The sequence below is a fragment of the Lissotriton vulgaris genome, chromosome 1_2, assembly GCF_964263255.1.
Source record: "Lissotriton vulgaris chromosome 1_2, aLisVul1.2, whole genome shotgun sequence".
NCBI classification, from domain to species: domain Eukaryota; kingdom Metazoa; phylum Chordata; class Amphibia; order Caudata; family Salamandridae; genus Lissotriton; species Lissotriton vulgaris.
Window position 1 is genome coordinate 65,336,391 of NC_141686.1, and position 27,628 is coordinate 65,364,018.

Genomic DNA, 27,628 nt, shown 5'->3' on the forward strand with positions numbered 1-27,628 from the left:
AAGACACCAATACTGGATAACTGCTGTTACAGGTAAGTAACGCATTTCTTCTACACCATGCTTTTAAGTTTCATCTAAAAAAACTAAAATGGCGCGGTGAAGGGTTGGGCAGAATTGAGGCCTCCGTGAAAGCACAGCTGGACAAACTAGGGATACAAAAAGAGGAAGATCGAGTTTCAATCTGGGAGAATATGATACAGGATCTACTGCAAAAGTTTCCAGCAAGGACGGGGAACCAGAGTAATGCCAAGTGTAAGAAGGAGCCCTGGTTTAATATGGACTTAAGAGCTAAAAAAAGAAAGGTTGCAAAGGAGGTACAAGTACTGGCCAGTCAAAAAGTAATATATCGGGGACAGCGACAAACAAATCTAAACTAAGGGAAGCCAGGAGCATCTATAGAAAGGCCGTGAGGGTCGCAAAGGCCGAGTACAAAGAAAACATTTGGAACAAACTCCTAATTGCGGGAAAACATCCTAATAATCATGACTTCTGGGGAATCATAAATGATCTAAATCAAAGAACTAATCTCCATCAGGAAGCAGTAGTCGGAGCGGACACTTGGATCCGTCATGTGCAATCTTTATACAAAGAAACAGAGCAAGTCTCCGAGAAAAGTTTATGGGCCATACAGGAAGTCGAGGATAAACAAAATGGAACTAATTGTAAGGAAAGACCGGAGTCCAAGGAAGTCTCAAAGGGGGAAATTGAGCTGGCCGATTTAATCAACAAAAAAGAATTAAAGTCGATTATATCAAAATTGAAGTCAGAAGGAGCTGCAGGCCCGAATGGGCTGCCAAATGCTATTTTTAAGCAGGATCCAGATATGTGGCTAGAGACTTTAACTAGTTTATTTAACCACATATACAAACAAGCAGACGTTCCCACATCTTGGAAAGGAAATATTATTCACCCGATATTCAAGCACGGAGATCATCGTAATCCAACAAATTATAGACTGATATCTTTAATTGAGGTGGAGGCTAAGCTCTACGCCTCCTGCTTACTACTTGAGCTACAGGCCTGGATAGGAGTAACCAAGAAAATTCCCAAATATCAAACTGGCTTCAGGCAAGGAATGGGGACAATAACAAACTTAACTTGCCTGTCACTCCTAATGGACAACGAGGTAGCCAAGGGAACCCGGCTGTATGCCTGCTTTATTGACATCAAGTCTGCTTTTGACAGGGTGAACAGAGAGCGCTTGTGGGATAAATTAAAATGCTGGGGCCTGCCAGATCAACTCTTGCAAGCGATAATAGCCTTATACCGGAACACCTGGGCAAGAGTGAAACTGGGCAATGGGGGCAGTACAACCATGAGCATTCCTACGCATCAAGGTTTAAAACAAGGATATGTACTAGCCCCCACCCTGTTTAACCTTTTTCTCTCTGACCTCTCAAGTGCGTTGGAATCGGCTGAAAATCACCCTCCATTATTGGCTAACAATCCAATATATTTTCTGCAATATGCAGATGATATAGTTCTGTTGAGTAAAACACCTATCGGCCTACAAAGAGCCATTAATAAATTGTCATCTTACTTGGATCGGGAACGGCTGGAATTAAATAAAGACAAAACAAAAGTGGTACGCCTAGTAGATCCGCAAAAACTTAAGTACAAATGGACGGCGAAGGGGGACATAGTGGAAGAACAAAATTCATACAAATACCTGGGAATAACAATATCAAAAGGTGGAAATCATAAGGAGCACAAAGCAGCAATTCAAGCAAAAGCCCAATCTTTGATCTTTGCCTACCGATCTTTAAAAGGAAATATGGACTGCCCAAACCACAAGCACCTATTAAAAGTCATGACAGCTCAAATTTTGCCCAGCTTATCCTATGGCCTAGTTACTTGGTGTGGTAAGGAGGCCGATTTTCTGAATGACCTACAGATTAAAATCTATAAAGCGGTTTTCAATCTCCCAAAATCCGCCTCAGTTTCTCAAGTCAGGCTGGAATTTGGACTGCAAAATCAGTATTTCCGGAGCATGAGCGGCTTCGTAAAAATCTGTAACAAACTTCGATCCGCAGACCCAGATACAATGGACTGGCTGAGCTGGGAAGAAATCAAACAACGGGCGGAGACCGATTCTGGAAATACATGGGGGGAAGTACCTGAAACTGTGCGTAGAAAAGCTGAACCTGGAACTAGCCTGGAAAGCTGGGACAGACAAATCAACCCTAAGCAGACTAGCCAACAGGGCAGCGAAAAAGAAATCCTTTTTGGAGGATAAATATTCCCTCGCAAATCGTCGTCATGGCTGGACCATTATTAACTCTTTCGCAATAAAAAAAACCTCAGGCATATCTTACATCCCACTTCAATGACCAATTAAAAAAAGCTTTCACAAACTATAGGATGGGCATGCATGTCTCAAAAGACTTATTACCCTCTTGGAAACATGCCTATCAGTCGGAGCAATGTCGACTCTGTGGGTATAAATATGAAACTTTAGCCCATCTTTTTTGTGTATGTCCGGCACTGATAGGACAGAGACGACAACATTTAAAATCTATTTTTAAAGAGATGAACATTCGCTCATGCAGACATGCAGTTACAAGCTGGTTGGGAGGTTCCTCCTCAATTTTGATTTGCCGGGGAGTTAAATTTATGGCGGAGGCTAGTAAACGCTTAAGAGAATGTGAGCAGGGGGAACATCCTGACGAAAGCCTATCAGGGAAACCTTAACTCCAGGGTCTCATACTGGAAAAAGAAAAAGAGACCCGGAGATAGACTGATTAATGTCAGAGGAAGCTCCTCCTATTGCTTTTTAATTTGTATCACTTTTAAGGTCATTTTAATCTTGAGAAGTAGCAATTTAAGAAATGTTAGCAATTTGCTTTGTTATTTTATCATGTGAATTTGTAATAATTTTAATTAATTATGCAATAAATCTTTGACTTGACTTGACAGGGCGACAGTCAGGGCAGCAGTCCTTCGTAGCCGTCGGAAAGCGGGGAACCTCGCAGCAAAGACTTTCGGACCACGACGACATACAGGGGTCGATGAAGTGGTAGGCCTTCCTCCAGAATTTTCACACAAAGCTCCTCACGATCTTCAGGCTTGGACCGGTACCGCTGAAGTCGCCCCACGTTGGAAGCGCCAACTGAAGAACCGGGATTTAAACCCAGCGGCGCCAGGGGCACGCCCAAAGTCTTCGGATTCTCCTGTCTTGGCAAACAGAGACACGGGATACTTCTTGGTGGCGTCAAAGATCACATTTATTGGCTGCAGCCAGTAACAGAGGTCCTAGAAGTACAACACGGTGTATGTTCTCAGGAGACTGCTCAACTTTACAAAGCAGGTCATCCCTTTTTATGCCAAAAATTGTGCTTCAGTAAAAACATTCCTTATTTTCAGTTGACCACTCACATGTTTCCACGACAAAAGCATTTGCATGATGAAAAACCCATTTTTCAGTTTGTCCAGCCCATAATTAATCATAAACAAACCCAAGATAAACATTCTTCTTTAGACAAGCTGGACAAAACCCAAAATAAAAAGACCTGCAGCCCACATCATAAATAGACCATAAAGAAGGAACAGAAACGATGAGAAGCAAGATAAAGGGTATGTGCGTGTGCAATAAACTCAACAATGTCCTGCTCTTTGATCCTAATCTTGATCAGCTAAAGGGCAAGACCTGGTTTGGCAAGGTTGGCTTCAGGCAACAGGGTCAGTTCGCTCAGGTCAAACAGGAGTCAGCACAAACTCAAGCTAAGGTGTATGTGTCCTAAAGACTTGTTTGGCCACAGTCATCAGCCTATGTGAGGGCAATCACAAAATGGCTGCTATGCACAAAAGGGAACCCAAGGGTTTCAGAACGAAGTCGTCAAATACACAGTGAATCCATCGGTGTAACATGGCGAAAACACTCATGCATACCGCACTCGTCATTTGCGGTTTGCTGATACCAAAATTGTCACGATACGACTACCTTTATGAAACGGGTTCAGAATCACGGAACCTCAAGGGCTTACGGTTCGATCCCCGGCTCCGGTGGCAGCTCAGCACCATGTGACCAGGGGCGGCCTTAGGCATATGAAAGCTGTGCACCTGCACAGGGCTGCCAAACCCCAGGGGCCGCCATTCCAATATATATCCTTAATATAATAATCCTCTGAGCATAGATACATATTTGCGTGGTGGCCCCTGGCAGGGATCTGGCGGCCTCTGGCTCTGTTCCACTTCCAAACACCCTAACCCCTCCCCCCTGGCCCCCCCCTCTTCACTGGCCTTCCGCTCTGCCTCTCCCGGACCCCCTCTTCCGGGGCCCCTACCTACGCTCCCTGCCCAGGGCATACATGAGCCTAGAGCCGCCCGTGATGTGACTCTGGGCAATAGCTCACTTAATTTCCACAACGGCCCCCAGCAGCCTTGAGACCCGTAAGGGTGAGTAGTTTGCGCTTTACAAATACAAATTTACATTTACTATATCCATTTGTGAACCATATCTTTATCTGAACACTTGCTTTCCTGAAGGGAAGTTCAGTTCCACGGGTTGTACATCCATATTTGTGTGGTGCACTCAGGCAGCCTGGAGACATGCCACAGCAGTTTACCCAAGCTTCCACGGTGCTTGTTGGTGCTACCCATGTCAAGTTAAGGCCTCTGGCCTGGATGTGCGGTACTGAATGAAAAGGAGTACACAAGGTGTGTGGGGAAGGGATACACAACACTCAGTTGAACATGAGTGGCTCCATACATATATTACTGACTCATGCAACTCAGATTTGTACAGCGCTATTAGCTGCACAAATCTGCACCTGGATACCCTCTCTGGATATTACCCGAGAGGGTATCCAGGTGCTAGGTTCTTGCTAGGATCAGTCGAAAAGCCAAGTCTTGAGCCCATTTATTAATTCCAGTAGGGAGGATGATGTACGGAGGTGAAGGGGAGGGTCTTTCCAGGACTTTGCGGCGAGGTAGGAGAAAGATCGTCCTCCACTGTAGTTTCAATGGACGCAGGAGTGTGTGAGAGGGTGAGGGAGACAGAGCGTATGCGTCTGGAGGGATGGTTAAAGTTCAGTTGATGGTTAATGTATGCTAGTCCTTGGTCATGGAGGGCCTTGTAGGCGTCTGTCAGTATTTAGAAATTACATCTTTTCTGGATGGGGAGCCAGTGGAGGTTCCTGAGGTGGGTGGTGGTGTGGGTCCATTTTGGGGAGTTCGAGGATGAGGCTAGCAGCTGAGTGACTCGTGTCACTGCACTTATTTGTCAATATACTTGTGATATGAGGTTTCCTAGTAAATACTTGCATACAACTAATTTCTCATTAGAGTGCATCTGTATAATAGCTACGCCTGGATGAGTAAACTGCTCCCACTTAGCGGGCGTGGCTTTAAACCACAAGTGGATATTAAGAGAATCTCAAGGATAGGTAATTTGTTGCACGTTCCATGTGACCACCCACTGCCATCTCATTAGCAACAGGTCTGTTAGTAGCGGAATGTGGACCAGGAGCCTACGGCTGGGTGCAGCATCCAGAGGGCAGAGAGCATGGTCTATGTTTGGTGTCTGTGAGAACTAGCTGATATGCCTCTGTCAGTTCATGATCAAAGGCACCAGCTGTTCTGTCTCTCTGGGCACGCCATCGGATGCTCATATTTGAAATATAAGCAAGTTATGGTATATTTGCAATAATTCATTAACATTTCAACTTTATTATGCAGACCATGCTTCATGACAATGAAGATGTGAAATAATTGAGTATCTCTGGCTGGACAGTTCTGACTGCCTATGTTAATCCATACCCTTTGTATTCCTTAGGATGTATTGTGGTCCACCCAATTTCTGCCCCACTTTCGATAATTTACTGAATTTGTCAGTGTAAAGTACGGCCATCTTTTGGTCTATGATCTGTGATGTGGCAAAGGGCTGATGCAAGATTACAACCTGTGGATTGGTGTTACCGTGCAAGCCACTGGCCTGTTCTTAGAAGATACTGGCTTTTTACTTTATTGCAGAAAGTAAACTATACTATTCGTTACACCATTGACTTGTTTTTGCATACAGTGTATGCCACCAGCACTTGTGTAATGTAAAATGATGGGGACTCCTTGCAGAATGTAAGGAGGGGCCCCCGTGTCTCCCATATCTCACAGATATTCATTGACCTTGGGCTCAATTGGGCTTCATGAAGGCGTCTGCGGCCCCTGAAGGGCTTGGTCCCCGTACCAATCCCCAATGCCTCAGGGGCATGTGTTTCACCCCTGGCCCCAGGTCCTCTTATTTCATTTACCCATTTAGATGTATTTTTTTCTTTTGTCTCATCCAACTAAACAACAGAAGAGGTCCAGGTTTATTGCACTGGCTCAACTGTGGATGGCTCTGTCTTATGATAATTTTCACTTGGTGCTGTTATCACAAGATGAAAGAAACCCTCATATGCTGAATGTATTTAATCCCAGTACCGTTCTACCTTTAATTAACAGTGTGTTAGATTAAATGGTTCGATTTAACAAGTTCTGACTTAAATCTCTTAAAGCCAGTAGTATATTTACCGCCCAACTTTGCGAGGAAAAACTGAAAGTCCATAGAATATAACGTTAGATGGTGTGCAAATACAGTAGTCTTTTTTATGAAAAATTAAAATTACTCTTACGCAAGTATTCTCTCTGCTCCCAACACTGCTATGTAACTGATGAATGTGCACCTGCATCAGCCAACCTGATGATCATTGCCTCTCCCACCACTGAATTTGTGACTCTTTATGTCCAAAGTCCCATTCATAAGACATGACATGGGGCAGCAGATATCCTATTCTCTTCCAAAATGCCCTCTTTCTCTATCAAAAGCATTTCTTAACCATCCTCTGAGAAATGCGAATCTGTCACTGGGCTGCTTCGATAAATCGATGATTAAAATTGAATGAGCAAATATGTGTGATGCACCTGCATAATGTTCTAATATTTCCCAAACAGTAATGCACCAAAGGGGTATTTGCCCCTCACTCATGAGAATGGTCCCATTTATGTCAATGGAGGTGGAATATTTGAGTGGAGGTTTGTGTGGTAGAGTTCTATGAAGTATGAGGCTGATGGGGTCAATGGAATGATGACACTGGCTGGGAGCACCTGCTGGTGGCTCAGTAACATGCACTGTTGACTTGTGATACAGTGCACCAGAAATGTACTGTTGGAATAGTCCATGGTGGATCTGTCGTAAATATTTAATTTACTATCATAATTTCTATGCAGGTAAGTACTTAATCAATAATAACTCAATCGGAAAGAAAGAACCAGAGTCCGTGGTGTTAGAGTTCTTAGGGGTTTTATTCCTTAAAAAGGAATGGTCATGACCTGGCTATCATGTTCCCGCAACCACACAGGGTTCAGGAAGGGATAGAAAGAGCGCACGCTGCATTTTATTGACAGTACATAGCTTATATACTTAATTCATTGTCATGAAAAACGTATGGTAGGCGTAACAGCTGAGAGAAGACAAGATAACAGCATCCACGTGTTAGCAATACGTAATCAGAAGGCGTGAACTAGGCGTGAATTAGAGGTGTGTGCTAGAAACGTCACCAGGTAGGTGTCACAGAAGGGGTGGCACTAACAGAAATGTTGCAATGTCAGCAGAAATCGGAAGCTTGGATGCGCGCGCAGCTGCATGACGTGTGATTGACGTGAAACTGGAGGGTGCAGGGAACTTGACATTTACACTGACGGAAAGAGACAGAAGTCTGGCATGTCAGATCAACTTGTACTTCTATCATATCTGATATCTGATGTTTGGGAACCATACTATCTGGAGGGAAAGGTCTCTGGGGCAGAAGCTATTCTATACTGACTGTGAGTGCGTGTATAAGCGCCTGAGTGTCTGCATGAGAAGCGTGGGGGGGCATGGGCCTTCCATGGGAGCATGGTAACAGAGGCTATGAATTACTTGCACGGAAACAGGTTGGCCCTTTGCTCTGCAGATGAGGGGGATGTTTACTGAAGCTAGTAGGCAGGAATGTATTTTCGAGGAGCGGAACAGATAACTCGAAGGTTATAGTCAGTCTTGGCAGGCAGCAGGCTGAGCTGAGCACGGTGGGCCGCGCTGGAAGTAAGTCAGAGTTCACGGGTACAGAGGCAGCCTGGGCTGAGATTTTCAAAGTCAGAAGCCAGAAAAATGGCTCGATGGCAGAAATTCAGGGCCTACTTTGCCAGAGCTGAAAAACGTGTAAAGTGCACGACAAAAAGACGTTGGCATAGCATACTTAGGAACGGACTATTCAACCCATTCAGGGTGGGTCTGAAAGAGGACATGTTGACGTTGGACGCAAATGTATTTGCGTCTTCGTAGCTGGCACAGGAGGGAAGTTACATGCACTTTAAGCTGGTACATGGAGTCGGTGGGGTACACGCTAGGGAACACAATCTTGACCATAAAATTTATATTTCCTCATTCCCTCCTTGTTCCCTACGGACCCTTCATGATATATCGATCCTCATGAATCGATCAGTTTGTTCTTGTAACATCATTTGTTCTTCTTTCTTTCTTTCACGTTTTGAGAGGAAACTGAAATGTTCAATGCACGATGTGGCACACAGTCCACAAATCGCTGGCCCACACTGTAGGCACAGGCAGCAACTGAATACTAGGACTAGGCCAATGCCTAGGAAGGATAGGATCTTCCATCCCCTAGCGGTTAACGTTGTCCAGAACCAACCGGACCAAGTCCAGGTGCCTGGATTCTGATGTATCAGATTTGCAATTTTATGAAGACGTGTAATAGCTTGATATACAGATGGTGCGTTTTGTGGAATGAAAATACAGCAACTTGACCCGATGACCTTACAGGCTCCACCTCTATCTGCCAAGATGACGTCAATAACAAGACGATTCTGAAGAACAACAACCCGCATGGCGGACTGCTCTTCTGTTAAGTTACCTAAGGCGGAGGCAGTTTCATTCACTACTGCTTCAAGTGTTCTAGTTAATCTGCGGATTAGTTTACTATTTTGGACGGGACCTAAAAAGAAAAAGAATCCTTTATTAAAATCGGTGTATTGTTCCCATGTAGTTTCTGTATAGTCGACAAGTGAGATATCTCTTCTGAGTCTATTCCTTGCTAGATTTGTATTTCTGTGATAATCAGGAGGAGCTAGAAAAACAGGTGGCAGAAGGAATGCAATGTAACAGGTACCATCCCAATCTGGAGGTAAGCGTATGTATGCGGTATGACCACAAACAAAATAGGAATGACGGGTAGCTCTAAAAGAAGACTTGCCTTGATCACTGAATTCGACCACAATAGTACATTTACTATGGCCTAAGTGTACTGAACCTTTCTTGCTGACACATAATTCACCAGTGACTGGTAGTACTGACATAGCGGGCAGAACTGGAGCAGGTTCGGATTCAACTGTAAGGATCATAAGGTTAATTGTGTAATTACCTAAACCATAAACTTCGTTTTCTAGATCAGTTCCTATTCTAATGGGGAGTCCCTTCTTGTCAGGATAACAGGCATTAAGCAGAACTAAGTTCAAGTTTCCCCAAACCCAGCTCCCTTTGAAAACAGCAATATCAGGATCTACGGAATTTATTATTCTAAACCAGGCACCACAGGAACCGTTGTGAGTAAACGGGTACGGAAAGAGGGGCAGAGCTCCCTTGTATTTCTGGTAGGGAGGGAGTCGGCCACATATCCAGCAGTTTGTAGCATTGTTAGTCTGATGGGAATGATGTAACATACTAATGAATGTGTTGTTGCGCAGCGCAAGTCTGTAAGAAAGTTCATGTGGAGGTAGTTTACTAAAAGAATGTTCAGCAGAAACATTATAAGCAGATTGTTCACGCTTGAAAATAGGATAATAGATGGGGAGCAGTATACTCGCAATAATTATCAGAACACTTAGAAAAAACATAATTAATAATGTCACCATACAGTGACTACGTAGTGATTTACAATATGTACGTTTCTTTAATTCTATCTCTCTATCTCGATCTAGGGGATACATGTCAGAAACTATTTAACCGATTCACCTAGGGGAGGACTTAAACAATTAAACTGTCTGACTTGCTAGATCGGAGCTTAAGTCTGTATTCCTCTTGGGGAGTTTTCTCTCGTTCGGAAGTTTTAAAGTCACTAGTTTTGATACAGTCTTTGGTGGGGGTGGACGAGCCTGGATCTGGTTTCAGTTCATTATATTTTTTGATATGGCTCGTGTGGACCCACCCCTTTCTGCCTTCCAGTTTCACTGCGGTCCTCGTTGTAAGAAGGACGATCTTTGGCTCCTTCCAGCGGGGCTCCAGCGGACTCTTCCTGTCGAAGTTCCGTACTAAAACTGTGTCCCCAGGACGGACATCATGTGGCTTTACATCAGTGTTGTCGGGGAAAGCTGCGGCAACCTGTGAACGACATGATTGGAGTGCAGACATCAAGGAGGCAAGGTAATCTGTCAACATATTACAATCAACATCAGTAATCTTCTTCGGAATGGGCGTCCCCCACATATTCGGTGGTCTACCAAAGACCACTTCGTACGGGGATAGTCCTGATCTCGAGTGGGCAACCATCCTCATGTAGAATAGTGCCACGGGCAGGGCGACTATCCAGTCGACCCCTTTCTCTTTACATATTTTTGCAAGGCGTGTCTTTAATGTCTGGTTATGCCTTTCTACAAGGCCTGCGGCTTCGGGATGTCGGACACAATGGAATCTCCACTGGTATCCTAGCAATAGGGAAACCTGCTTCATTAATTCGGATGAGAATGGCTGACCGTTATCTGAGTACACGACACGAGGCAAGCCGTACCGTGGGAAGAATTCACGAACCAGCTGCCTGGCAGTGGTCGGAGCAGTATAATCTGGGACTGGGTATGCTTCGGTCCAACGGGACAGTGCACAAACAATTACGAGGACATATTTGAATCCTCGACAACGGTCCATCTGGATATAATCCATCTGGAGGACTTCAAAAGGGTGATCGGGAGGATGAAATCCACCTTGCTCTACAGGGACGCTTTTACCTGGATTGAACTGACAACAGATCATGCAAGTACGCACTTTCTGTTTTGCTGCTGCTCGTAAGTGTTTATTGCTCCAAAGATTTTGTAAACTGTCTAGCATTGCTTTTTCTCCTAGGTGTGCTGGACTATGTGCTGTATTAACCATGACTTGAACCATAGAATCAGGGAGAAACCATGTAGATTTTCCCTTCGTCATCCAACCTTGATCTGTCTGGATCCCTCCTAGTTCAGTCCATTTCTTTATTTCATCTGGAGTAGCATGTGCCTGAATATCGATTACATCTAGTGTGGGATCCCTGACTGTCATACAATTTGTCGGTCCTATTGTCTTTGTCATGTCAGTTGTCTGAGTGTGAGTCAATGCTGTATGTTTTGCTGTCTGGTCTGCCAGGTCGTTACCCTGGGAAACAGAATCTGTAACTTTAGTATGTGCTTTACACTTCATGACAGATATACCTGAAGGCAGATGTATTGCTTCTAACAGTGCTTGAATGAGGGGACCATGTTGGATCTTGGCACCATGAGAGGTCAGAAAACCTCGTTCTTGCCATAACATGCCGAAGTCGTGTACAACTCCGAACGCATAACGGGAATCAGTATATATGTTGACATTTCTGTTTTTGGCTAAAATACAGGCTCGGGTCAGAGCAATAAGCTCTGCTGCTTGAGCGGACAGTGTGTCAATACGATGTGTTTCTTTTACTTCGGTTTCAGTGGTCACTGCATACGCGGCCACTAATTCTCCTGTACTTGTTCTCATACATGAACCATCCACATAAAGTGTCAGGTCTGGATTTGTCAGTGGAACATCTGTTAAGTCTCGTCGAGGCTTTGTAACTGCATTAGTGATTTCTATACAATCATGCGGGGCTGGATCTGTCATAATTGTAGGTAACAGTGTTGCGGGGTTCAGAATGCTGCAGCGTCTGATTTCTATGTGAGGCTGGAATAGCGTCAATTCATAACCTGTCAGTCGTGCTATAGTCAAGTGTTGAGTCTGGGTTCTGTTTAAAAGAACCTCTACAGAATGTGGAACTTGTACTGTTAACTGATGCCCTAGGACAATTGAATCACTCTGTCTGATTGCTAATGCTGTTGCTGCTACAGACTTTAAGCACGCAGGGAGCGCCTGGGCTACTGAATCCAATGTACTTGAAAAATAAGCGCAAGGCTTATATGAACCTGCTTGATCTTGGGTGAGGACAGACAATGCTGTACCATCACGTTCTGTAACAAAAAGTGTAAACGGCTTGCTGTAACATGGTGTTGCTAAAACTGGTGCTTGACATAATGCTTTCTTTAGTTCCTCAAAGGCTTGTGTATGTTCCTGAGTCCAAGGGAGGACAATCGAAGTCGCTGCCTCCTGTGTTGTTAACTGGATGAGTGGTTTAGCTAGAAATGCATATTGAGGAATCCATTGTCTGCAGTACGAGGTGAGGCCTATGAAGGCCCGCACTTCCTTTTGTGTCTGGGGTCGTGGCATATTTACAATTAACTGAATGCGATCGGGAGTGAGCTGTCTCCCCACTTTGGACAGCAAGTGACCCAAGTATACAACTTGCTGACCACAGAATTGCAGCTTCGAAGGAGACACCTTGTGTCCCTTGTCGGCCAAAAAATGTAAAACTGTCAGTGATGCTTGTTCACATTCGGGTTCACTTCGTGCGGTGATCAGCAGATCATCGACGTATTGCAGTAAAGCAGTGTTAACTGGCATTTTAATACAATCCAGTTGTCTTTTCAGTGCTTGACTATAGATGCTGCGGCTTTCTGTGAATCCTTGAGGTGCGCGGGAAAATTTGAAACTTCGTCCATTTAAACTGAAACCGAAGAGATATTGGCTCTCTGGATCAATAGGTACACTAAAGAAGGCGTTCTTGAGATCAATTACAGTAAAGAACGTCGCTTCTGAATCAATAGCAGTCAATAGAGAAGAGATATCAGGGACCACAGGGTACTGTGGTACAATACATTTATTCAGCTCTCGAAGATCAATCACCAGCCGATATACTGGCGGTGCATTGGGATCAGTACGTTTAAGAATTGGAATGATGGGTGAATTACAGATATTGGAGTCGGTCTCCACGACCACTCCTTGGGCAATGAGCTCTTCAATGATTTTCAGTAAAGCCACTACAGCATCGGGTGGTAACTTGTATTGTCTGATTCGTGGTAGAACAACTCCTGTCTTGAGTGTAACACGGTATGGTGTGATATGCATACAACCTACATCAGTTGGGCCTGTTGCCCACAAGTGATCTGGTACATTTTTCAATCTGACGTCGAATTCTCGCAAAACATAATGACCCTTGAAATCCCGCAGAAAAAGTCTAACTCCCTCCGGGGAACAGCATATTATAGCTCCTAGAGCCTTCAATGTTTTAATTCCTAACAGATTTTCTGGACATGATTTCGTAAGTAACAAGTCTGTAATACGTGATAATGGACCCACAGCCAGGGGAACTGGTTCTGATACTTCATTTATAATGGGCTGTCCTGAAAAACCAAGGGAAACATTCTGTGAGCCTGAGAGGGGTGCCCCTGGGACTTCGTCGTGACTGATTGTGGTGCGGCTTGCCCCTGTGTCAATTAAAAACTTTCTATCTTTTCCCAATACTTGACTGTGTACATAAGGACCCTCTTGATCTACAGGAATTTCAATAAGAGGCAAGCCAAATTCCCTCTCTAGGCTGTTTCATGTGTATCGCTGGTAATCGGGGTAAGCAGATTGGGCATACTGATACATTTGTTGGGAAACTTGCTGAGTCGCGGCAAGAGGCTGTGGCTGAGATACCGCTACTGTCTGTGCTGTATGGGATGAAGCATGCCTAGGCTGTGTGTTCTGTGAGGTCTGTACATTCTGTGGAGTCTGTTGCTGGCCCTGATCTTGTCTTGGTGGATGCGGTCTCTCTTTGGTTTTACCTGTTGCTATATTGTGTTTCAGAACTGGGCATTCATGTACGTAGTGACCTGGCTGCTTGCAATAATTGCACGTCCCTTTAACAGGACCTGCGGAATGATTTGTCTGATTCGTACCTTTCCTATTTCCGTCGGTATGTACCGACTGGGCTACTAACATTTTCATTTTTGTGTCTTTCATACGTTTCTGTTCCTGATCTTGTTCTTCTCTAATTCTATTCTGATGGTATTGTAACATTTGTAACATCTGTGATGGCGTATTTGCTTGCCATGTACTCTCGACCTTGTATACACGGTTTTTAACTGCTAACAGGGAATTCTCGACTAGCTTTGATACAAAAAGATGCGGGTACGATTCGCTACTTGGTTTAAGACCACTATTAATAATAAAACATTTCTCGAATCTTGAATAAAAGTCACTAGTATCTTCGTCGGGTTTCTGTTTACATGCTGAGATTGCATCCCAGTCTTCTTTTCTAGTTGCTAGTAATCTTGGCAGAACCTGTACTATTAAACCTGGTAATGCTTTAGTTTTGTCCCCGAGGCCCAACCCTGGGACACGTTTGCTCTCTTCGTCTTCTATTTCTGCCCATACAATCTTTTTGTCTCCCACCTCCCATTCCTTTTCCTTGAGTTTCTCGTATATGCCCGTAGGCAGCAGTACCTTTAACATTTTCATGATATCTTCATATGTGTAATCCCCCATCAGTAACATGTCTTTAAGCTCTCTGTGGAAACCTGCAGGGTCTTTATCATGGCTCGGTACTAGTTTCTTCATTTCTAACAGTTCTAACTTAGTCAGTGGCGTGTGTACATACACGCGTTTCAAGAGATGATCCTCACCCATAACTGGGTGTACTTCTCGTAAGGGGTTCTGACTTTCAATGCCACTCAGGCATTCCATACGATACATTTTTCTTTCTGGGGGTGGAGCGGGAACATATTCAGAGCTTACAAAAGTGTCATATCTATGTCGTTGTTCTAGAATTATTTGTATTAACTTGGTACTTAGACCTCTCCATCTATCCATGAGTAATGCTTCTAGAGTTTCGTGTAAGGGACCTGGATCGGAATGTTTATTTCTGTATTTCGTGAGGAGGTGCTGCATCATGTATACACCTGCTAATTTCTGCTCGTCTGGGGAGAGGTTCAGGAATGTCTGTGCTACGGTGTCATCATTATACATATCCGGATTTTCAGCCCATAATATGGCTGACCGGGCTAATTCCTGTTCATCCATTGAATTTAGTATGTGGTACCCCACTCGGTCTCGGAGTCTTTTATCAGTCTCCTGGAACTGGTGTTCAGAAGAATTCGGGTTGGTTAAGGCAGAGAGAAAAACTTTCTTGCTTTCCGGACGGATACCTTTCCTAAGGTAAGTTCCCTTACCTACATACGCTATAGTATCTGTAGTTTTTTCTGATTCTTCAAGTTCTTCCTCCTCCTCGGAGGAGGCCCTTTCTTTCTCTTTTTCGTGCATTTCTATCACTGCTTTTCTTATTTTCTTGTACATACTGGCTATGCAAGCCCCCTTATCATGTTTTCCTTCAGATATATTTTGACCCCACTTGTTTAGTGCATCTAACTCGCTCTGATCTGTCCCAGGCCTATCTCTTTCTCTTATTAGGCAATTTATGAAAAAACGTAGTATCTGTGCTTGAATGTCAACTTTCTGATGCTCCATGGCATCCTTAACACTGTCAGGGTCTTTACCAGTCTGAATGAACTGATATATTCTATCTAGGCGCTCCTTCATCCCTGCAAATAACAGCAGGAAATCAGTAGCAGATCTTAACCGTAGTGAGGCCATCATCATTCTGTCGTTTTTGCCGGGTACTGGATCATATCTGCAAACTGAAAGTTTTTCTTTGAGTATGTCAAGACGGGGTGACTTGAACGTGAGAGGACTCTGCATATCCCTAAGGTTTACTCTGTGTGTCAATGGTGGGGTGTGAAGACCCCCCGTCGCACCTCCTGAAGCGGAAGCTTGGGCATTATCTCTCTGTGGAGTCTGTATCTGAACTTGAATTTGTCCTTTGGTAGCGTCAGGTAGACGTGGTTTTGGTAGATCTATTTTAACTGCGGGAAGTGGTGGAGGTGGAGGAATCTGTTGTGGTACTGGCGGAATATGATCTTGGGGCAGGTTACCACCCCCATCCCTGTCGTTAGGCAGGGCGCGGACAGGCAGATTGGTGTAAGCGGGTGCTACATCCTCTAGATAGGAATTCAGGAATATGTCTTTAGTGGTCCTGTGATTTACTTTAGTTGGCACTAATGGTGGCGGTAGATTTTTCGGTATTTCTGAAATGGCCTCAGGCGAACCCTCGGCCGCGAGATACATACCGTTTACGAGGTTATTTCGTGCACGGTCTACTTGCTCTGTTTTTACTCGGATCCCTTCAGTAACTAATTCGTTTTCTTGGGCTTTATCTGATTCTCTAAGTCTGTCTTCTCTACGTAGTGCTTTTTCAGCACGCTTATGTGATTCCTTACGCCAAAACTCTATGGCGTCTTTCTGAGATTGTCTGGCTTTCTTTTTCCATAGCGCTTCCTCTACCTTCATGATGCACTCAGCATCCCATGTTCCAGTAACTGGCCATCTGTGTCTCTCGTCTAGATGTTTTGTATAATCGGCCCATAAATCTAGATACAATATGGCATCTAAGCCATGCTTGTGGTACATGAAGTTTCCTGGAGTGTCCCTAGGGGGAATAGGAATTTCTTCCTCCAGTATCCCTTTCCTAGTTCCTATCTGCTTTAACTTGTTGAAAAACGGCATCTTGTTTCTACTTAGTACTGAAAGCTCGATTTTACCTACTTAATACTGAATACAGCTATTTATACAAAAACACACAATAATGCACATTAAAAACAGTCACACTCATACCACGACATTAATCACATGAAAAACATTTAAAACATATATCACTACCCCTTTATACTGATGTACTGCTAAACAGCACAGATACACTGTCTAAAAACAGTGCAGACCTTAAAATAACGGAGGTACTGCTAAACAGCACAGATACACTGTCTAAAAACAGTGCAGACCGGACTTGTGTACCCAAACCCGTCTTGATACGACCCAGCAATGGTACTCACCGGGAAGCACGGAAATCGGAAGGCCTCGGAAAACTCGACTGGACTGAACTGGACTGGACTCGGCTCAACTTCGGAAAACTTCGGGAAACTTCGGAAAACTGGTGGGCCTCTTGACACCTCGGACCTTGCTTCTTTCGGCTAGGCTCTGGTCGGGATCCTCCGCACTCCTCACCGCCTCGTCTGGGTACTGATCACAGTCTTCGTCACCTCCGTGGGCCAGAGGGAGATGCAGGAAATCCTGCCAGTACGCGTAGTTTCCTTCTAACTGATGGCAGGGGACAGAGCTTGCAACGCACCAACCGGCGCGTGAGGTGGGGGAGGGGTCCCTGTTCGGGCGCCAAAATGTCGTAAATATTTAATTTACTATCATAATTTCTATGCAGGTAAGTACTTAATCAATAATAACTCAATCGGAAAGAAAGAACCAGAGTCCGTGGTGTTAGAGTTCTTAGGGGTTTTATTCCTTAAAAAGGAATGGTCATGACCTAGCTATCATGTTCCCGCAACCACACAGGGTTCAGGAAGGGATAGAAAGAGCGCACGCTGCATTTTATTGACAGTACATAGCTTATATACTTAATTCATTGTCATGAAAAACGTATGGTAGGCGTAACAGCTGAGAGAAGACAAGATAACAGCATCCACGTGTTAGCAATACGTAATCAGAAGGCGTGAACTAGGCGTGAATTAGAGGTGTGTGCTAGAAACGTCACCAGGTAGGTGTCACAGAAGGGGTGGCACTAACAGAAATGTTGCAATGTCAGCAGAAATCGGAAGCTTGGATGCGCGCGCAGCTGCATGACGTGTGATTGACGTGAAACTGGAGGGTGCAGGGAACTTGACATTTACACTGACGGAAAGAGACAGAAGTCTGGCATGTCAGATCAACTTGTACTTCTATCATATCTGATATCTGATGTTTGGGAACCATACTATCTGGAGGGAAAGGTCTCTGGGGCAGAAGCTATTCTATACTGACTGTGAGTGCGTGTATAAGCGCCTGAGTGTCTGCATGAGAAGCGTGGGGGGGCATGGGCCTTCCATGGGAGCATGGTAACAGAGGCTATGAATTACTTGCACGGAAACAGGTTGGCCCTTTGCTCTGCAGATGAGGGGGATGTTTACTGAAGCTAGTAGGCAGGAATGTATTTTCGAGGAGCGGAACAGATAACTCGAAGGTTATAGTCAGTCTTGGCAGGCAGCAGGCTGAGCTGAGCACGGTGGGCCGCGCTGGAAGTAAGTCAGAGTTCACGGGTACAGAGGCAGCCTGGGCTGAGATTTTCAAAGTCAGAAGCCAGAAAAATGGCTCGATGGCAGAAATTCAGGGCCTACTTTGCCAGAGCTGAAAAACGTGTAAAGTGCACGACAAAAAGACGTTGGCATAGCATACTTAGGAACGGACTATTCAACCCATTCAGGGTGGGTCTGAAAGAGGACATGTTGACGTTGGACGCAAATGTATTTGCGTCTTCGTAGCTGGCACAGGAGGGAAGTTACATGCACTTTAAGCTGGTACATGGAGTCGGTGGGGTACACGCTAGGGAACACAATCTTGACCATAAAATTTATATTTCCTCAGATCTTCCAGCCGGATCTAACGCCATTGGCAATTAAGATAGCAGAATTTAAACTTTACTTTTAATCTGACCAATGCATCAACGTCCACTTACGAAATGTGTGATCTGGGCTTGGTGAATGGCTCAATGTTATGTGTGAAGCCTCCATTTGCTCCTAGCTTTTTCTCCAACAGCACAGTACATACTAGATCTTGTAATTGTGTTCTTGCTATCATAATATGAAAAGGAAGACCTAGCTGTACGTGCAACACGTGGTGGAGGGTACATGCCAGTTATAACTTCATCCCTCACAGATTGCGTGGAATAATTAACATGTGTTTTGATGGTTGTATGTCTAGTTTACACATCATAGTCCTGGTAAGTGTCTGGCAGAGGGCAGAATATGAAATTAAAGTGTGTTGTGAGGTGCCGTACATGCTGACACTGGCCTTTCCACGTGTCATAACGGGCTAAGGGGTACACCCTATAATCCAACTCGGAAATTACCAAGACAATATTGCACACTAGTTGTAGGGAACAAAGGGTTGCTCTATCAGTGTTGTCCAAGTACTTGAAGTGTGGCTTCAAGACCCTGACTATCCACTTAATGACTCAGCCTGTGCAGTGCTGAACCTCTGTTCTGGTATTTATTTATTTATTTATTGACATTTGTAGAGCGCGGCGAATACCCGTGGGCGTCTCGGCGCTAATTAAGGGATGGATCAGCAACTGGGGTAAAGAAGATATACAAGGCTATTGGTCAAATAACCACGTCTTTAGCTGTTTGCGGAATGTGAACAAGGAGGGACTTGCTCGGATATGTGCAGGAAGGGTGTTCCAGAGTCTAGGGGCGGCAACCAGGAAACGCCTGTCGCCCCAGGTGACTGTTCTAGTGCGAGGCACAGCCAAGAGGTTCTGAATAGAGGAACGAAGAGATCGGGTTGGGACATGATGGAGAAGATTCTGTTTGAGAAAGTGGGGACCTTGATTATTGAGTGACTTGTAAACAATACACAGCGATTTGAATTTGATACGGCTGCGTATCGGGAGCCAATGGAGATCCCTAATGATGTTTGTAACTGGTGCGAACTTGGGGATCCCAGCCAGCATTCGTGCGGCTGCATTTTGGATTGACTGCATCTTATTTGTCAGTACTGTAATAAGCCAGCGGGAAATGAAGTAAGAGACCATAGACAGTCCAGAAGATTCATTTGTGTTTAAGGCTGTTTAAGGCTGTCACAAACACATAGCAGACAGTCACATTTGTGACTTGGATTGCGTTCTATTTTACCAATATGGAAGCCATGTGTGCATTAAACCAAGTGATGTCACTGATGCCATGCTCCTTACACATTTCCTTTGCTGCTAGTACTCACCAAGCAGACACTTGTTTCCATAGCTTACGACCTGCAGTGGTGCTACAACTGTTAAGCCGCAGGAGATGAGTCTGTTGAATCATGCAGCAGAAAACCTCTGGTACACATGCTGGATGTGTACCCCGGCATTATTGACTGATTGTACAATGGTCGGCTTTCAGCGTTACGACTATGATGACGATGTCCAAAGTGCGGGAATGGCTATAGTTCGACACAGTTTGCAGTCCAATACACTTAGCATATGCAGGAAATCTGCTGCATTGTAAAACTACTTTGCTGTGCATCGCCGATTTGCACACAGCCTGTCATGGTCAAGGTAATGGTTGCTGAGACATCACAACATTGTCCAGGTAATGCCATTTCGGGGGGGGGTCCGGAACACTCTTAGAGTGCGACCGTCATCTTAACGCCCCAAACTACGCCCCCCACCATATCTTAAAAGATTTGGCACAGTCTTTCTCTATCATTTTTATGCAGCATAGCCCTCCCAAACAGATTATAAAAGAAGAAGAAAAAGAAGAAAAAAAGAAAAAATACCTTTGACTCTCTCCAGTGCACTACTCTGTCTCACCTTATGCCTCTCTCAACATATTCTACCTCCACTCTCTGACTCATCCTATACCTCATTCTACTACTATGATCTCCAAAATAAACCTTTCTAGACTCTTCCCCCTCTATCTCTCCTTGGCTCACCCAAAACCTAATTTTACTACTATTATCTCCCAAGCAACCCCTTTCTAAATTCTTCTCTCCTGTATCCCTCCTTTGACTTGACCCAAACCTCATTTTACTACTATGATTTCCCTAATCCCTTTCTAGAGACTCTGCCCTCCTCCATCTCTCCTTTTACTCATCCCAAACATCATCTTACTACTATGATCTCCCAAATTACACTTTCTAGACTCTTCCCTGTTCTATCTCTCCCTTATCCTATTCAATCCAACTAACAGACTTGCATGTCCACTCCTCAAATTTACAAATATCTCCCTTTACCAACCGCCACATTGTGGGTTCCGGAGTAGGGTGCTAGTCACCGATAAGCCCTTCGGCGCCTCATCAGGGGCGGTAAGTGTTATATAAAGACAATCACAATTGTATTTGCAATTACTTATCGTCTGAAGTGAGCCACATGCCAGGAGGTGGAGGGCGGCACATACACAGGCATGGCCAGTATTTGCTTGGGAGAGGGCAATTGGGGATGTGAGCTCAGCCTCCTAATCAGTGAGAATGAAACTAATCCCTCTGATGCTCCTCATTCTCAGCCAATCGTCACTCTTTCCTTAATGTCTTATCAATCAGGTCTTGATATTTTGGCAAACGTCTCAGGATTAAGAGAACTGGTATTATGCATTTATGGTGGATGATCAGTAGCTAATTAGCCAGGGCAAAATTGGCATTAGCTGTTGTAAGAGGTTGATTCAGATGTTGTGCGTCAGGTGGAAGGTTAGTATGCTTTTTTTGGTTGTATGTTACTTGTTTTCATTTTGGATATACTCCTTCCATTCAGGTTCATCAATTTTTTTTAATAAGGCATGTTGGAACTAATGATAGTTAGGTCTGAATGTTTTATGTGTTGTGTAGCTGTTTGGGTTGCAATCTTTGCATATACACTGTCTGGACTCTGTGTGGTGCATGATGATTTATTTAAAGACTAGATAAGTGTGGATTATACTAGCTGGAATTTTCGAGGTAGACGTGTGCATATGTATCCCGGGTTTTGTGAATCCCCACTCTTTAATAACTTGTGTGTTGTGAACTATAATTTGCACTAGATTCCCGGAGTCACTTCTTTGTGACTTCCTCGCCTCTCCCACTTATAGTGACATACTCTTCGGACGCTGATATTTTTTGCACCTAATTGTAAAGGTATAGAGACAAAATATCGACTCCAAAATATCGACTGGACATAATATCGAGTTTTAAATATAGACTGGACAAAATATCGACTGGACATAATATCGACTACAAAAATATCGTTTTTCAGGTAAGTGAAGTAATATCGACTGTATAAAATATAGATAGCAAAAATATCGATTTTTTAATAATATATAATATTTTATAGTGTATTTTTATGTAATAATATGTGTGAATAGTGTGTATTAATGTTATAAAATATTTTATTACATGAATTTTGTTTTTATAATAATTGCGTAATGTAATTCTGTAGCGGGTTGTGGGTTTATAGGGGAATAGGGTGGGAAGTAATTTAATAATAATTAATTAATTAATATATGTTTGTTAATATTTTTAATTAATAATTAATTGATAATTAATTAATATTAATTAGTTAATTAATTAATATAATTTTGAATATATTTTGTATTAGTAAATAATTGTTAATTAATTAATTGTAATTAGTTAATTACATTAATTAGAGTACATTTTTAATATATATAATTTTGTGTTATTTTTAAGTAATTAATTTTGAAAAAATAATATTAATTATTAAAATAATTACAGCTAATGTTCTAATATATTTACTTTATTGTTATTGTTAATTAATAATTAATTGGTAATTAAATAATATTGATAAATTTTGGGTAAAGGAGCATTTTTAGGGTTCAGGGTCAGTTTTCAGTTCATGGGTAAAGGGGTATTTTTAGGGTTCAGGGTCAGTTTTCAGTTCATGGGTAAAGGGGTATTTTTAGGGTTCAGGGTCAGTTTTCAGTTCATGGGTAAAGGGGTATTTTTAGGGTTCAGGGTCAGTTTTCAGTTCATGGGTAAAGGGGTATTTTTAGGGTTCAGGGTCAGTTTTCAGTTCATGGGTAAAGGGGTATTTTTAGGGTTCAGGGTCAGTTTTCAGTTTTTGGGTAAAGGGGTATTTTTAGGGTTCAGGGTCAGTTTTCAGTTTTTGGGTAAAGGGGCATTTTTAGGGTTCAGGGTCAGTTTTCAGTTTTTGGGTAAAGGGGTATTTTTAGGGTTCAGGGTCAGTTTTGGGTTTTTGGGTAAAGGGGTATTTTTAGGGTTCAGGGTCAGTTTTGGGTTTTTGGGTAAAGGGGTATTTTTAGGGTTCAGGGTCAACAAATAAGATTTTAAAAAATTATTTTTATTATTTTCATTTATTATTTAATTATTATAATTTAATTTAAGTCGTTTTAAGTATATTTTAGTAATTAAAATTTAATATTAATTTAATTTAACACTGTTTTTAATAAAGTCGATATTTTTTACATCTATATTTTTGTTAACGATATTTTGTACTCGATATTTTTGTACTTACCTGTTTGTAGATACAAACTCGATATTTTGACTGTCGATATTTTGTCCACGATATTTTGGCAAGTCGATATTTTGTCCCTCGATATTATTTCAGTGATCCAATTGTAAATTTGTAAGAAACGAAAATATGGAATTGTGGTGAAATTTCCACATCGAGACGTCTATTTTTCTGCAGTTTCTTTTGAAAATTAAAAAAAAAAATGTTATGTTACCTGAAGAAAACTACATTTTCATAACTTAATTTGCCTATTCAAATTATTTATTTGCAATCTTTTGTCACCAAACAGATGACTTAATCTGGCTAATAATAAACTCTGTATAATGATTTCGTTGTATTTTAATGGTGTTTTTATTACCTATAATGAAATGAAATGAAATGAAAACAGATTTGTATAGCGCAACTAAGCCCAATGGGCGTCAAGGCGCCTAACCAAAGAGAAACTAGCTGGTGCAAATAATCTCCGTTACTGGTAGGCCTTGATAAAGAACCAATTTTTAAGCGCTTTTTTAAAAAGGGACAGGGACGGTAGGGCTTTAATCTCCAATGGCAGTGAGTTCCACAACCTGGGGGCAACAATGGAAAATGCTCTGCTGCCCCAACGAACCTTCCTAACACGGGGAACCACCAACAGATTCTTCTCCGATGATCTGAGGGTATATAAGTATATTGGCGATTGTATACACGTATTGCCTTTGGCACAAACAACTGGTTGTATTACAGGTGTAAATCAATGGTGTTCAAATAATTGACGTTCCAAGGATACCCTTTTTTTCACTGAGCCTGCCCTGTTCTGATTTGTGGCTTTACATAGAGATCAAAGTATCAGCCACATTAACCTACTGACCTATCTCACAGACACTAACTCTGAGTTCTGTTTCCTCTTGTCCAGATACCCCATAAGAGGATCTCCTAACAAGCAGCCCATGGCTTCTTCCCGGGGGACCGGTGAGGACAGCTTGAACACGGCCTCTCATCAGCAATGGAAGCCATTGAGGCTCACCCTGGAAGAGAAAAGCCTCATGTACCAGCAACTCATGACAAGATACCATGAAATAAGCTCACCGCGAAGTGAAGTAGCACACTGCAACAGCAGAATGACCACAGAGTGGAACGTGATGATATAGCAACTAGAGACAGATCATCACCGAACAAGTATCACAGAGGCCTCGTCCTCTAGTTTGCATGATGTTCAGATACTCTGCAGGACCACTCATCGCCGATCACAATTACATGGCAGAAATCTGCTATGTGCTGTTTGTGACATGTTGTGTTTCCAATCACATGACGTTTGGGTTCATCTTCTCATTGAAGGAATACCACAGAAGTCTTTACATACCAAAGACGTCTTTACATAAGTGCCATTGTAAACTTGGGGTGTCACTGGAGTGTCCTTGAAACATGGCAGAATCACCAGTATTTCAGCATCTTCATCTGGTTTATGACAGTGTTTAGAGTGCAACTAAGACACAACATAGAATATCACAAACTTTGTACTGATGGAGCAACCATATTTCTTTCCTCCACACCTGAAGCCTCGCACTTTGACTGTTTCAAAGCAGTGACATTTTTAAGGCAGCTTGATGATGATCTCTTCACCAGACGGCCCTTTCGCTCAGTCCACAAAAATCACTAGATCTTCTTTGAGAGGGAGTGAAGGAGAAGAGGAAAGCATGTGTGAGTGTGCTTGTTTGTTTCAGTGCATTGGGGAAAATGAAATGCAACTGAGTTGAGTTCATACCCTTTCCTGGTTGGTACCTGATCAGAATAGAAGCTCATGATCAGCATATCAGGTGATTTATTTTCTTCTGTCAGCATTGGTCTTTTTTTAGGGCTAATAATATTGATCTTGATAGCTTTAAAATCGTTTTGGGTTTTATATGATTACAGAAAAAAATAAACTAACTTATGTCATTCATTCTTGAAAATTCATTCAATTGAGGACTTGGTAGAGCAATCTACCCAGCATTGTTTCACATCTGTGATATTGTGGTACTACTCCTAATCTTTTAATTTTAGAATTATTAATATTTATATAGCACTTACTATCCTAGGGTTTCTCAAGGCTCTGGTCATTAAAGAATCTTACACGAATGAGAGCAAAATGCATAGCCAGAAGAACGTGCAAAAAGAACAATTGATGTACAGAATGCAGAACAATGTCATACATTCACCCCAGCACAGAGATCTGCGCCTAAATTCATCACTTTTTGCTCCCCATGCCATTCCAGTTTGAACCCAGCCATATGCAAATCAGTCTTGACCCTGCACCCAATGGGAACAGTCCAGCCTGAACTGACAGACCCTCCCTGGACTGGAAGCAAGCCTCCTTGGAATACTTGTGGGTTTCACCCCTCATCAGCCAGGTTAGTTTCACTCCAGTGGCATGGAGAGCACGGGACCCACGTCTGAGCTTACCCTTCTGACTCGGGGTGACAAATGCAAAAAGAATAATTGATGGACAGAATGCAGAACAATGTCATACATTGTTGAGGGGTGTTACCCCGAAACCGGTCTAAGGATGCTTGTTTCCGGGTCAGGGAAGACCTGGCTTTGTAGTTCGGGCTACACTGTTCCCATGAGGCACAGGTTCACGACTCATTTGCATATAGCAGGGTCTGACCTGAGGTGACAAAGTGAGCTAAAGAATGATGATGGATTCAACCCAGATCTGTGACTCCGGGCGAGTGTCTGAAAAGTTTTAGCTCTCCATCCATCATCTCTTAGTGTTTGCTTTGTTCGCCCTAAGTTGGCAGGGTATGCCTTTGTGCAGGGTATACCCAGACGTGGGTCTCTTGCTCACTTTGCCCCTGGATTCAAGCTAGCCTGGCTGATGAGGAGTGTTACCCCAAAATCGGTCCCAGGATGCTTGTTTCCGGTTCAGGGAAGACTTGCTTGGCAGTAGGGGCTGGACTGTTCCCATGAGCCACAGGGTCAAGACTGATTTGCATATAGCTGGGTCTGAACTGAGGTGGCACAGTGAGCTGAAGAATGATGATGGATTCAACCTAGATCTGTGACTGGCGGACAGTGTCTGAAAAGTTTTAGCCCTCCGTCCATCATCTCTCTGTGCTTGCTTTGTTCGCCCTAAGTTGGCAGGGTATGCCTCAGGGCAGTGTATGCCCAGACATGGGTCCCTTGCTCACTTTGCCACTGGATCCGAGCTAGCCTGGCTGATAAGGGTGTTACCCCGAAATCGGTCCCAGGATGCTTGTTTCCGATTCAGAGAAGACCTGGCTGGGCAGTTCGGGCTGGACTGTTCCCATGAAGTACAGGGCCAAGCCTGATTTACATATAGCTGGGTCTGAACAGAGGTGGCGAAGCGAGCTAAAGAATATTGATGGATTCAACCCAGAACCCAGATTGGTGACTGGTGGTGAGTTTATGAACAGTTTTAGCGCTCCGTCCATCATCTCTTTGTGTTTGCTTTGTTTGCCATAAGTTGGGAGGGTATGACCAGACGTGGGTCCCTTGCTCACTTTGCCACTGGATACAAGCTAGCCTGGCTGATGAGCGGTCTTACCCCGAAACCAGTCCCAGGATGCTTGTTTCCGGGTCAGGGAAGACCTGGCTTGGCAGTTCGGGCTAGACTGTTCCCATGTGAAGTTCAAGGCCCTCTGCCTGGCACACAGACTGCTTCAAAACAAAGGTCCCCCAATTTTAAGAACATTTATTAAACCTTATAAAGCCCCAAGATCCCTACGTTCCGACCAGGAATATCTTATCTTCACTCCCAGAGTGAAGAAGGCTCGCACAGGTGGAAGGCGCTTTTCGGTCCACACTGCACGCCTCTAGAACGCCCTACCCCGCGACCTTAGGATAGAACCCAGCTATCTACAATTCAGAAAGCGGTTGAAAACCCATCTCTTTCCTTAAACTCTGACCCCGGAACTCTGACCCCCTCACTCTGATCCGCAGCTGTACTGATCTTAGCGCTGGGATACTCACGGGTGACTACGCGCTCTATACATTTTTTTAATAATAATGAGGCACAGGGTCAAGACTGATTTGCATATAGCTGGGTCTGAACTGAGGTGGCAAAGTGAGCTAAAGAATGATGATAATCAACACAGATCGGTGACTGGGGGTCAGTGTCTGAAAAGTTTCAGTGCTCTGTCATCATCTCTTTGTGTTCGCTTTGTTTGCCCTAAATTGGCAGGGTATGCCCAGGCGTGGATCCCTTGCTCACTTTGCCACTGGATTCAAGCTAGCCTGGCTGATGAGGGGTGTTACCCCGAAACCGGTCCCAGGATGCTTGTTTCCGGTTCAGGGAAGGCCTGGCTTGGCAGTTCGGTTGGGCTTGACTGTTCCCATGAGGCACAGGGTCAAGATGAGGCACAGGGTGAGGACTGATTTGCATATAGCTGGGGGGCTGAACTGAGGTGGCAAGTGAGCTAAAGAATGATGATGGATTTAACCCAGATCTGTGACTGGGGGTGAGTGTCGAAAAGTTTCAGCACTCCGTACATGATCTCTTTGTGTTTGCTTTG

At 43.6% G+C, this 27,628-nt stretch overlaps 1 protein-coding gene across 1 annotated transcript in view; it reads left to right on the top strand.

Annotated features, from left to right (window-relative positions):
* The window catches only part of TEX52 (testis expressed 52), a 67,786-nt gene extending 42,731 nt beyond the window's left edge, over positions 1–25,055 (top strand). Inside the window, exon 2 of the mRNA XM_086953600.1 lies at positions 24,031–25,055. Within this exon, the coding sequence (XP_086809726.1) occupies positions 24,031–24,265 (235 nt within the window). The 3' untranslated portion in view covers positions 24,266–25,055. The remainder of the gene's footprint in view (positions 1–24,030) is intronic.
* Positions 25,056–27,628: the final 2,573 nt, after the last annotated feature.